This window comes from Populus alba, chromosome 18 (genome assembly GCF_005239225.2).
Source record: "Populus alba chromosome 18, ASM523922v2, whole genome shotgun sequence".
NCBI lineage: Eukaryota > Viridiplantae > Streptophyta > Magnoliopsida > Malpighiales > Salicaceae > Populus > Populus alba.
In genome coordinates, this window is record NC_133301.1 from 944,801 (window position 1) to 956,634 (window position 11,834).

Consider the following 11,834-nt stretch of genomic DNA (forward strand, 5'->3'; position numbering starts at 1 on the left):
AAAAGTAATAGATAGGTAAAAAAAATTATAAATAAATAAAAGTAAAAAACGATTTTGACAGGCAAAGTTAGCAAAGGTAGGGGACAGAGTATCAGCAGCACCCAACCAATACATGGAAAACGAATTACAAAAAATATTCCATCTGGCCAGAAGCACTTTCTGAAAAGGGGATTCAAAGCGCTTTTTGAGAATCATCCTTGGTGATGTACTGATGTAGGTGCAATCCAAAATGCAAGTTACAGATCTTAATGATAATAAAATGGGAGTGAATTTGATCAAATCAAAGGGTTTTACAAAAACTTGGCAGAACAAGTTCACATTCAAAGAAAGAAATTCTAGTAAATGATACGTTGTTTCAGAAATCTTGGAACAAACTGGAGATGTTTCCATTTGCATCAGATTCCATCCGTGTTCCCCTTCTCTTAGTTTACTTGGTTGTTGCACTTGCACTAGATTCTTTCTTAAACTACTATATGTCCCGAAATAATGTATGAATTGAATGGATCAAGATTCTTGCTTAAACTACTTGCACAAGATTCTTAATGACTATAGGGGGGGAAAGAATTCCCATCCAAAGTAAAAAAAGAATGATTTACGGAGTAACATGATTAGCTAGCTCTTGTAAATATTGGAATATTTCTTCTGAGAACTCGAAAGGAAAGAATAAAGGGCATTTCTTGGGGAAGAAGAGTATCCCAAAAACCATCATGAAAGCAAAGCTCTTTTGCTTCAGTACATGAAACTAAGAGATTCCATGGCCTTTTCCAATGCACTATATATACATCAAGTAATAGATCATATGAAGAACCATCAAATCATAAGCTCCCCCTTTTTATTTCTCCTCTTTTCTCAACCAATCAATTACTCCCTATATTGCACATTTCCAAATTTATTATCCTTTTATTTCAATTTTATCCTCTCTCAACCATTCCTTAGTTCTGAACATTATGGCTGATGGTCTTGTTTCCGTAGTATTGGAGCAGCTAAGCTCAATCTTTATTCAGGAAGTGAAACGAGAAGTGAGGCTCGTCGTTGGTGTCAAGAGCGAGGTTAAAAAGCTTACCAGCAATTTCCAGGCCATCCAAGCTGTGCTTGCCGATGCAGAGGAAAGACAGTTGAAGGATCAGTTGGTCAAACATTGGTTAGATCAGCTCAAAGACGTATCTTACGACATGGATGATGTTCTGGATGAGTGGCGCACTGCAATTGCAAAATCTCAAAGCGAGGTAAATGAGCATCCCCGCAAGAATACAAGGAAGGTATGCTCTTTCATGATCTTCTCTTGCTTTCGTTTTAGAGAAGTTGGTTTGCGTCGTGATATTGCTCTTAAGATAAAAGAACTGAATGAAAGAATAGATGGCATTGCGATTGAGAAAAATATGTTCGACTTCAAGTCATCTAAAGTGGAAATTAAACAACTTGAACATCGAAAAACCGCTTCTGTTATAGATGTAGAAGAAGTTAAAGGTAGAGAAATGGATAAAGACAGGGTTATGAAAATGCTGTTTAGTGCTGAGAGTAGTCAAGGACCAGCCCTCCGTACAATCTCTCTAGTAGGAATGGGAGGGATAGGAAAGACAACCCTTGCTCAACTAGTTTATAATGATCATGAGGTGGCGACCCATTTTGAGAAGAGAATATGGATCTGTGTATCAGATCCCTTTGATGAGACAAAGATTGCCAAGGCAATCCTTGAAGCTCTTAAAGGTTCTGCCTCAGATTTAATCGAATTGCAGACTTTAATAGAAAACATACAATCATTGATTAGGGGAAAGAAATTCTTGCTTGTCCTAGATGATGTGTGGAATGAAGATTCCACAAAGTGGGAGCAACTGAGAAACTCCCTCAAGTGTGGTTGTTTGCCTGGAAGTAGTATTCTGGTGACCACACGTAAGAGGAATGTTGCAAATTGCATGGGCTCCTCACCGGGTACTGACATTTTAGAATTAGGACTTCTCTCTACAGATGAATGCTGGTCACTATTCAGTCAGCTAGCTTTTTTTGAAAAAAACAGTAAAGAGAGAGGAGATTTAGAAGATATTGGTAGAAAAATTGCAGCAAAGTGTAAAGGCTTGCCTCTTGCTGTAAAGAGTCTAGGAAGTCTTTTACGCTTTAAAAGTAGAATAGAAGAGTGGGAAAGTGTCTTGAACAGCCATGTCTGGGAGACTGAAGAAGCTGAAAGCAAAATTTTGGCTCCTTTATGGTTGAGCTACAATGACCTGCCCTCTGATATGAGACCGTGCTTCTCATATTGTGCAGTCTTTCCAAAAGACTTCAGATTTGAGAGGGACACTTTGATCAAACTATGGATGGCACAAGGTTTCCTTCGGGAAACACAGAATAAAGAGATGGAAGTAAGGGGTCGTGAGTGCTTCGAAGCTTTAGCTGCTCGCTCTTTCTTTCAAGACTTTGAGAAAAACAAGGATGATGGCAGCATTTATGCTTGTAAGATGCATGACATGGTGCATGATCTAGCGCAAAACTTGACAAAAAATGAATGTTTTAGTGTAGATATCGATGGTGTGTCAGAGTCCAAGATAGACTCTTTTTCTAGAGATGCCCGACACTCCATGATAGTGTTTAGAAATTTTCAGACCGACCCATTACCTGCGACCATCCATAGTTTGAAAAAGCTTCGCAGCCTGATTGTTGGTGGTTATCCTTCATCGATGAATGCAGCCTTACCTAAATTAATCGCTAATTTGAGTTGTCTAAGAACATTGAGGTTGCCAGGATGTGGAATAGAAGAAGTCCCATCCAACATAGGAAAGTTGATACACCTGAGGCATGTTGACTTGTCTACGAATGAGATCAGGGAGTTACCTGAAGAGATGTGTGAATTGTATAATATGTTAACTTTAGATGTCTCGGTTTGTGAGGAACTTGAAAGGCTGCCTGATAACATAGGAAGACTAGTCAAATTAAGACATCTCAGTGTTCTTAACTGTGATTTTTTGAAGATGAGAGGAGTTGAGGGGTTAAGTTCTCTTCAGGAATTAGATGTGTTTCATGTGAATGGTAGTGGTGAAGAGTCTAATATTGGGGATTTGAGAAACTTGAACCACCTTCAAGGATCTCTGATTATAAAATGGTTGGGAGATGTGAAAGATCCAGATGAGGTTAAGAAAGCAGAACTTCATAACAAGAAACACCTCACTCAGTTAGATTTATGGGTTGATTATAGGACAGATAGGAGGATAATTTGCGATGATAAAGTCCTTGAAGCCTTAGAACCACCTCCAAACATTTATTCATTGAAAATATATGATTACCAAGGAGTCATCCCAGTGTTTCCTAGTTGTACGAATAAACTAAGGGTTGTTGTACTCTGGAAGTGGGGGAAGATTGAGAATCTGCCTCCTTTGGGGAAGTTGCCATCTCTTGAAGAATTATCTATATTTGATATGGGATGCGTGGGGAGGGTGGGGCGTGAATTCTTGGGATTGGGAGTAGATAGTGACATTAGTATTGGAGAAATGACATCATCATCATCAAATACTATTATTGCATTCCCCAAGTTGAAAAGTCTTTCCTTTTGGTCCATGGAAAAGTGGGAAGAGTGGGAAGAGTGGGAAGGAGGAAATGAAGATAAAACAAACATCTCCATTTCAACCATAATTATGCCATCTCTTCGTTCCTTGGAAATTTGGGGTTGCGAGAAACTGAAAGCACTTCCAGATTATGTGCTCCAGTCAACAACTCTAGAGCAACTGGAAATTGGAGGCAGCTCAATTCTAGAAGAACAATATTTGAAAGAAGGAGGAGAGGGCTGGCCCAACGCCTCTCATACCCCAGTCATCACAAAATACGGCAGATGAGGTAAAGTGTTCTTTTATAAATAAATCTGACATCACATTCTTTTTTATCTATTTATTTATTAATAGAAAAGGGTTGCACTTTTATGTATAATTTTAGGAAACTGATCTTCAACTTAATTTCTCCTCTTAATTGGCAGTCTTCCTAATTATTGGCAAGGTTTAATACGAGAACAACAACAATAGATGATTGGCTGCAGGTAACTTCTATATATGTAATTAGGAACTAACTTCCTCTTTTATTTATTTATTTATTTATTTGTTTGTTTATTTTGGGTGTTCCTATTGGATTAATTGCCTATATTAGTATATATCCATTAAGTAGACAGTATCTTCATCTAATAAGAATATGTGGTTGAACTGTATAATTAATTTTAATAAAAGAACAATAGCTTTGATCGATGAATTAAGAGTATCATCCATCAATTTCCTAGTGCAGGCGCCCGGCAACATGGGGAAAAGAAATAATCACAGCGCTCAAATCCATCGGAGGAGGAGGAGATGTGTTTATATCCTTTAATTAATTAATTATATTGTTTCTGACTTTGCTTCTTTTTATTTTACTTATTGTTTCTTATAATAGTCTGAATATTATATGTACATTAAAAATAAATTGTTACCTTAGCATTTAAATTAATAATAGTGTTTCCGTGATTCTCCCGTGGTTTTTCCCCTCATTTTGAGAGGGTTTTCCATGTAAAATTATTGTCTCCTTTCCCTTGTCTCCTGTTATGCTATTTTTCCCCCCTGCTTTCTCTGCAATAAAAACTTTATTACGCTTGTTTATTTGTTGGAAAGTAGTTTTTATTTAGAAAGTAAATTTAAAAAAAATGAATCATTTTTCGATACTCGATAGTATAATGGAAAATAAGTTGGAAAATATTTTCTAGTATTTGGTTATATCATTAAAAATAAGCTAGAAAATAACTTATTAAATAAAATAAATAATAATCAAAATAACAGAGATCAAATCTAAAAAATAAAAAAAAATTGAAATATAAAGAAATTAAAATAATAATAATTAACATTTCATAAATTATTTCAAATAAAATAAGTAACAATAAAAAATAATGGGGATCAAATTTTATAGATAAAAAATTTTAATTAAAAAATGAAAAGGGAAAAGCAAAATAAAAATCATGACCAAAGTTAATATAAAAATTAAATTCTAAGGGATGAAATTAAAAAAATAAATATTTAAAAAATATATATATATATATATATATATAGCAATCAAAAGTTTGAGGACCAAATTTCATATAATCAGCAAATAATATGATATTTGTAAATTTTTCACAACTTTCGAAAAGTGTTTTTCGCCGAAAATAAAAAGAAAACACTTTCTTGAAAACCAAACAAAATTTTCTTTGATTGAAAAGTATTTTTTGTTGACCGAAAAGTGTTTTTCGTTGATTAATTTTTTTAATATCAAACAAACATAAAAAAAAATTGAAAAATAATTTTTCAAAAATCATTTTTCGAAAAACAAAAACACCCTTAACCTATCGTGTGATTGCATTAAGAGCCCATTGTTGACATTAAGAGGATCAGACTCCGTAAGAGTTCTAATTTCTACCATCGTGTGATTGCATTAAGCCTATTGGACAGCAAAAGAGGCGTAAGAGCCTGCCATCAGTCTTTTAAATTTCCTCCATCCCCATCTCTTAAAACATAAACATGTTTTGAGCCTTTCAATCAACATTGTATATACACCAGAGTTACAAATGCTTGAAGATGTTGATACTTAATTCCAATACCGGTGGTGACAAGAATTATCACACCTCTGCAGCATGGGAATCAGCCTCATTGAACACCAAAGAGTTAATGAAATTATTAAGAATAGATCTCTGACACTCACAGCTTAAGAATGCCATTGTTGATTTCCGTAGTTCCAACTGTTCCAAGCCCAAGTCCTTGGATTCTATTTAATTTAATTCGGCCAAACAAGAATGAAAAACAAGAGCAGTTGCAATTGCCATCACTGGAGTCACATGGCTAATCAGTTTAAGTGGATTTCTCAAACCTGAATACATCCCAAAAGCACCATTATTTTGTAGAAATAACTGTGCGACGCTTGCAAGAAAATGTAGAGAGTTACTAACCAAGGCCAAAAAGTCAAACAGAAAAGCACATACAATAAGAGAGAGTAGGAATCAGGTTAGCGGAAAAGCACCTAATGCTGAGATCTTGTCATTGTATTAGTGCCTGGAATCTTTGCAACAAGCTTGACAACATGTGGAAGTTTGAGTATAAGATTTTGATAGACTATTGATATATATCAGCAATGCACTGCGGGATCTTTCATCTCCCTTTCTTATAGTAGATACAGCCTGGACTTGATGAAATAATTTGATTGATGGATGTCGGGACCCCCCAGGCATCAAGGAAGGTGGTGGCTCTTGGATTCAACTAATTGCTTTATATGTCCCCCTCTTAATGTCAGCCTTAAAACCAGTGAACTGCAGAATAGTACTTTTTATAAGCAATTTGCTCAGTTTTATTCAGAAGGTCATTGGAATATTGAACATACCTTGTGATCTACAAAGAATTACTCGCAATGAGCTTGAGTGGAAAATAAAGAGTCGAATTTTGATGTTTGAGATGTGGACAAAGAAGAATGAAAGTTGAACCATATTCAGGGTAGTTCTTCTTTGGAACCATATGACATGCTATTATGTTTGCATTTGGATGATCCCTTGACCAAAGCTGGAGTAGGGTTCCAAACAATAAATCTCACATCTACTTTGAAGCTCAAAGTTATGTGGAGAGCCTCATTTATTAGGGACATTGAGTTGCGCGTCGGTTCTACTTTCGTCATGTTTTTCTCTTTTGATTGTTGGTAGCTCTTATTTAAAGTTTCCAAGGGCTCTAGTAAAGTCTGCCATGGTTTCAATTGTCGAGAACTCTCTCTTTGTAATACTTTCACCCATTTGAATTAGTCCTGTTTCTCTCTTTGGCAGCTGTGTGAGGAAAGAAATGGTGAAGAGTGGAATTATCGATACTGCTGCTGGAGTACTTGGTAGATATGATCCTCGCCCAGTACAGCCTGGTAGCCTTTTTCCTGTTTTCTCTGTAACAAATAGGAAATTGCAGCAGGGAATGTTACATTGGCTTGTCGACAATGGGTATGTAGCAGTAATTGTATGAAAGCGAAATATTTATTTTTGTATGTAGTTTTGTTTTTGATAAATTTTCATGTAGCTGTAAGCTTTCATTGGGAATACTGAATGCATGATCTGCTTCCTAAAAACAATATTGATACAAGCACTGGTGTTTATCCTGCATAAACTATGTCTGCATTTTGGTATGTTCTGGACATAATTCCAATATCTTCTCCCATTATCTTTATTCTGTTGTATCCAAACATGCAAGGCATAGAAAATACTCAATATTGCTCTTTCTTGCTCCCACTTCATCGATCCCCCCCACAATTTCTAAACTCAACCCCACACTTGCTTCTCCTCCAACATCGCCGGAGCTCCTAAACCATATCACCCCATCAACTGCATTCCTTTTGTCCGGTGCAACTTCTCCACCTGCAACAGCAAACCGTTTCTCTCTGAACAACAGCATGACAGGGTTGCCTTCACTAGAATTATATTCACTTGCGAAAATTTGTTCCCATCTTTGTTCCAGTGTCATTTCATAGTACCTTGAAATACTCATCTGGTCCTTCAGTTTTCCTTCTTTGATAAACATGAAAGGACAATACCAGTTTCCTACAACAACAGGGGCAGAACTTCTTTGTGATAATGGCAAGTGGAAATCTGGAAGGCGGGCTCGGAGATTTCTGTCAAGGCCTGCTGCTTCCTTCAATTCAAAATCACGTGCAGTTGAGGTTGACACTGTCCAGTGTCCAGCCTTTTCTCCTTAAGAAATATGGAGGGATGCCATCTGGAGCCACCGATTTTGAAACGTAACCAAACCTTTTACTCTTGCAAATCTCAAATTGCTCGTACACGTCCTTGGGGTCGAAAGACTGCGGTTCCTTATCTGGATTATGTCTACAGAAGCCAAAACAGCACGTTGTTTCGTCTTCCTCTTTAGCATTTGTGTTTGCTTCCCTGAATTAAGGCCAAGTTTAATGCACAGATCCAGTTAGAAAAATCATGTCGATTATGTAAAGAAGCCGAACATAAAGGATTTTGATTTTCTAAAGCTTCACGGTCACATAATATGAAAAACAAATAAATGGAAACTGCGACTTGTGATTATTAAACATACCCTTTATGCTTCCCTTGACGCTCGATCACGTAGTATCGGTTGGAAGACAGTGGCTGATTTAACACGGGGATGAAGATAACTTGGTTAGTAATGTTAATAGTCTGTCCATCAGCTGTGCTTGTGGTGTAGCTAACTGTTAGATTCTTGTTCTGCGGGAAAGGCAGGTCTTTGACAAAATCGATCTTGGAGCAGCAAAAACAACAAGTAAGATCAACTTCTTCATCTTGTATTATCAATATACCAGAATTTGAACCTTCAGGAGGAGCTGATGAAAGAGCTGAGGGATTTCTTTTGTACATCGAAAGAGGCCTGGTCACATACATTTTTGTTGGAAAACTTTCTTTTCTGTACTACTACTTCTTTTCTGCTGTGAAATTTGTAATGATTAGGAGTATTTCTTAAAGCAGTATTCATCTCAGCTTCTTAATCTCCATGTCTATATATAGAGAGGGGGTGGTCAAAGAGAGAAAACTGTGAAAAGTCTATAACAGGGCACGGGCAATTTAAGCAAGGAATAAGAATCCTAGCAGAGGTAAAACTTAGACAAGTAAGACACAAGTACTATAATATGAAATTATGAATGCTTTCAGAGAGACATTCATGAAAATTCACACATCAGCCTAAAAGGCATGCCCTCTCAACCAGTGCACATCCAAGGCAACCAATTGAGATGGAAAACAAAATATAAAGTAATAGTACCCAAAGCTAAAGCATCTTCTCCAGTTTAATAGAGTAATTGATGGATGAAAGCGTGAATCATACTAATAAGGCTTTAAACAATAAAGAATTCTCTTACAATTCAAAATAGGACAAGCTAAATGAGCCAACATCTTATTGCTGTGAACTCAAGGCTGTAGGTTAACTTCTAACACCAGCAATTGCATAGAATTATCATCCATAAATTCTCAGAATACAAGTAAACAATTTAATTCCTGCTAGACCTCTAATTGCTCTTCAATCAAAGAATTGTACACAAATATAGCAAATACAAGGTTTCTACAGCCGCCCGCTATTTGAATAAATGAGAGTGAAAATGAAAGTAAAATGACAATCTATACCTCAAAGTATTATCTACGCTTTTAAAAAGGCCCATCTTCGCTTTCATCCTAGTGTCCAGGACTTGCTCGAGATTGCAGAACCTACCAGGCACTAGATATAGCACTCCGTTTGCTTTGCATTTAAACAGCTTTGAATTTCGATCTCACTGGGAAAATTCAGACAATGGTCTGCTAAAAGAGGTTGCTCTACTAAAATTAAATTTTCCACAATAGTTCCAAGCCACCAAACATACAGATATGTACAGTTCAAGAGCTGACTGCTGATCAAAGGAGGGATGATGTTTGGATCGGGTACCTTTCAGCTTAACCAACATAAAGCAATAATAGCAGGAAAATCACACCACCGCAGAGGTTGTACGGCGAAGATCTGCAACACCATTGTTGAATTTGGCACTAAGTTGTCTGCCCTTGAAACTTGCATATCTTCCTGGCTTTGGCAGAAATAGTGAGCTCAACATTTGCTCCAAAAGTCTGCACCGAGTAATTTTGCATATTTACTGGAAACTTCCATCTAGCTCTACCAAGGGCCCATAGCTCTGCATATAACTCCGATAAACTGGTACAACTGCCTGCACAATCTGCTGGCATATCTTATCCCTGAGATCTCTATCTGGCACAACCCAGCTGGACTGCCTCTTATACATTTTCATCAAAAGCTTCGTTGAAATTTTTCAGCCTTTTTCTTGACAAGATCACGGGCAGTGGCACGCCCACCTGAGAACAGAATCAGGCCTTCACGACTTAAATGACCTGGAAGCTTCCCCCAACTATCTCGCAAGAATATTGCAGCGTAATAGTCTTTGTACTGTTCATGTTCTCTAAACCAAGAATCCCCTAAGAGATCCCCAACCTTTGTTTCCCTTCAAATGCTTGTATAAATGATAGTGATTGTTCATGGCAAAAAGGTTAGATAGGATAGAATCTTCATAAGCCTTTGTCCATGTCTCCAGATTGAGCTCAATGGCTTTAACTATGTTCAAAACCTCACTAACAAGAATCCTCTCCTGAAACTTCTCATGCTTCCAACTTCGATGAATGAGCAGAACCTGGTTCAGGATAGGTTTATAATTATCCCCAAGCAGCATATTACAGTAATCAGTAATGATGCTCACCAGTATAGGGACGTTCCCATCTGGAGGAGGTGGAATCTGCCTCTGCAACTCCACCTGAACAAGAAGTTCCCAGAAAATCTCAGCTGCCCCATCAATCACCCTCTTAATGAGATCCCGTGTGAGATTTTGGATTTCAATACAGGCTGCTCCGCCAAAAAGCCTGTTAAAATCCAGCCTTAATTTGTTCAGTGACGCAAATATATCCAACAATTTCAGAAAGCTTGATTGGATCTTTCTTACTTTCTGTAACAGTCTTCCCAAATTGAAGAAATGCAAGAAATGCCAGTCTGGGCAGCTATTTTGGAAAAGCATCCCATCCAAACATCCAAGCCAAATCTCTCAAAAACATCGTTACAAAGCTTGTACTCCGCTTCAAACAGGTGCTTCACTGCAAACTTCCAAATGCTTGCCCCACTGAGCTATATATCCTTCTATGCTCTGCACATCATTGAATTCAGGTATTGAGATCTCAAGGTAATCCAAATCCAGCGCCTGCAGACTAGCTCTAACATTCGAACTACGAACTTCAACATATATTGATATGCACTTTTCAAGTCTATTATTAGTTCTCAACCTCCCAAGAATGGCTTGCAAACTTGTGTATAACAGACACAGGTAATAGTGACGGTGCAATGACTGCCTGTTCACCAAGATCCGGAGATGATGACATTGGCAGTGGCACACTATGTTCTGTCAAAAGCCGCCGAAACTCACCTTCCAATTTATCCAACGCAGCATTTAAAAGCCCGCCATCAAGACGAGCTCGTTCATCATCACTTTGTGATTCCCTAAGACCCTTCACTGACTTCTTCAAATTCAAAAGATGCTGCTCATCTGCCATAAACATTATCCTCCAAATACTCCAATATATCATCCAACCACTGGATTGCTAATCCACAATTATCCCCCAGAAACCTCAAAGCCTCCTCAAGTCGCTTTAACACTGACAAATACCCAGGAAGATTGTTCCTTGGATCCGATAACGACTTCTCCAGTCCATGAACTGCATCAAAAACCTTAAGAACCGCGGCCGCAGGACCAATGGCACGGTTAATATGACCCCCAGCAGCAACAAGTGCTTTCCTTGTCCGCACGAATGGGGCGCACTGCCGCCTCTAGAGAAGGCAGTCTTCGGTTAATCTCATCTAATCTCGGCCCAGCCTTCTCAAGAGAAAACCCTAAAGCTTTCGACTTCTCTAAACTTAGCTTCAATGACTTCCTTGCAGCTATCAAATTCTCAATCATATCATTACCATGAACATCACTCCTCCCTAGTTCAGCCATTACAGTCCTAAACTCTCTATTTACACAGCAAACCCCTAAAAAATCAAAGATCTTAACTTCTGGGTTCCACACAAATTAAGATGAAAAGGCCTTATATTAAATCAAAGTTCTGAACTTTTGCTGGAAAAGATAAAATTAGCAATCAAGATTTGATCGTTTTTTATCTAATGATTTTGGGTTCTTTAGGTAATTGATTATTATTAACCAGGATTCATGTAACAACAAATCTTCATGTCTACAATCTTTAACCAAACTTCACCAGTTTCAGACGAAACTAAAGACTAACAAAGCTAACATCACAAGTAACTAACAAACCTTAGGGAAGTTTGGTCTTTTAAGGT

At 37.6% G+C, this 11,834-nt stretch overlaps 1 protein-coding gene and 2 pseudogenes across 2 annotated transcripts; 1 reads left to right on the forward strand and 2 right to left on the reverse strand.

The window, feature by feature from the left end:
• The first annotated feature begins 607 nt into the window (after positions 1 to 607).
• On the forward strand, positions 608 to 4,357 carry LOC118054928 (putative disease resistance protein RGA3). 2 transcript variants are annotated; one of them, XM_073406044.1, is made up of 3 exons: positions 608 to 3,819; positions 3,956 to 4,015; positions 4,255 to 4,317. In XM_073406044.1, the coding sequence occupies exon 1, from the start codon at positions 948 to 950 to the stop codon at positions 3,816 to 3,818; it is 2,871 nt and encodes a 956-aa protein (XP_073262145.1). In that variant the 5' UTR covers positions 608 to 947; the 3' UTR covers position 3,819; positions 3,956 to 4,015; positions 4,255 to 4,317. The 2 variants fall into 2 exon arrangements, with proteins under 2 accessions (XP_073262145.1, XP_073262144.1); XM_073406043.1 differs by having other exon boundaries at positions 609 to 3,819; positions 4,250 to 4,357.
• A 2,572-nt stretch (positions 4,358 to 6,929) lies between these two features.
• Positions 6,930 to 9,552, reverse strand: LOC118054933 (uncharacterized; annotated as a pseudogene).
• Positions 8,796 to 11,826, reverse strand: LOC118054925 (exocyst complex component EXO70A1-like; annotated as a pseudogene).
• Between the last annotated feature and the right edge of the window lie 8 nt (positions 11,827 to 11,834).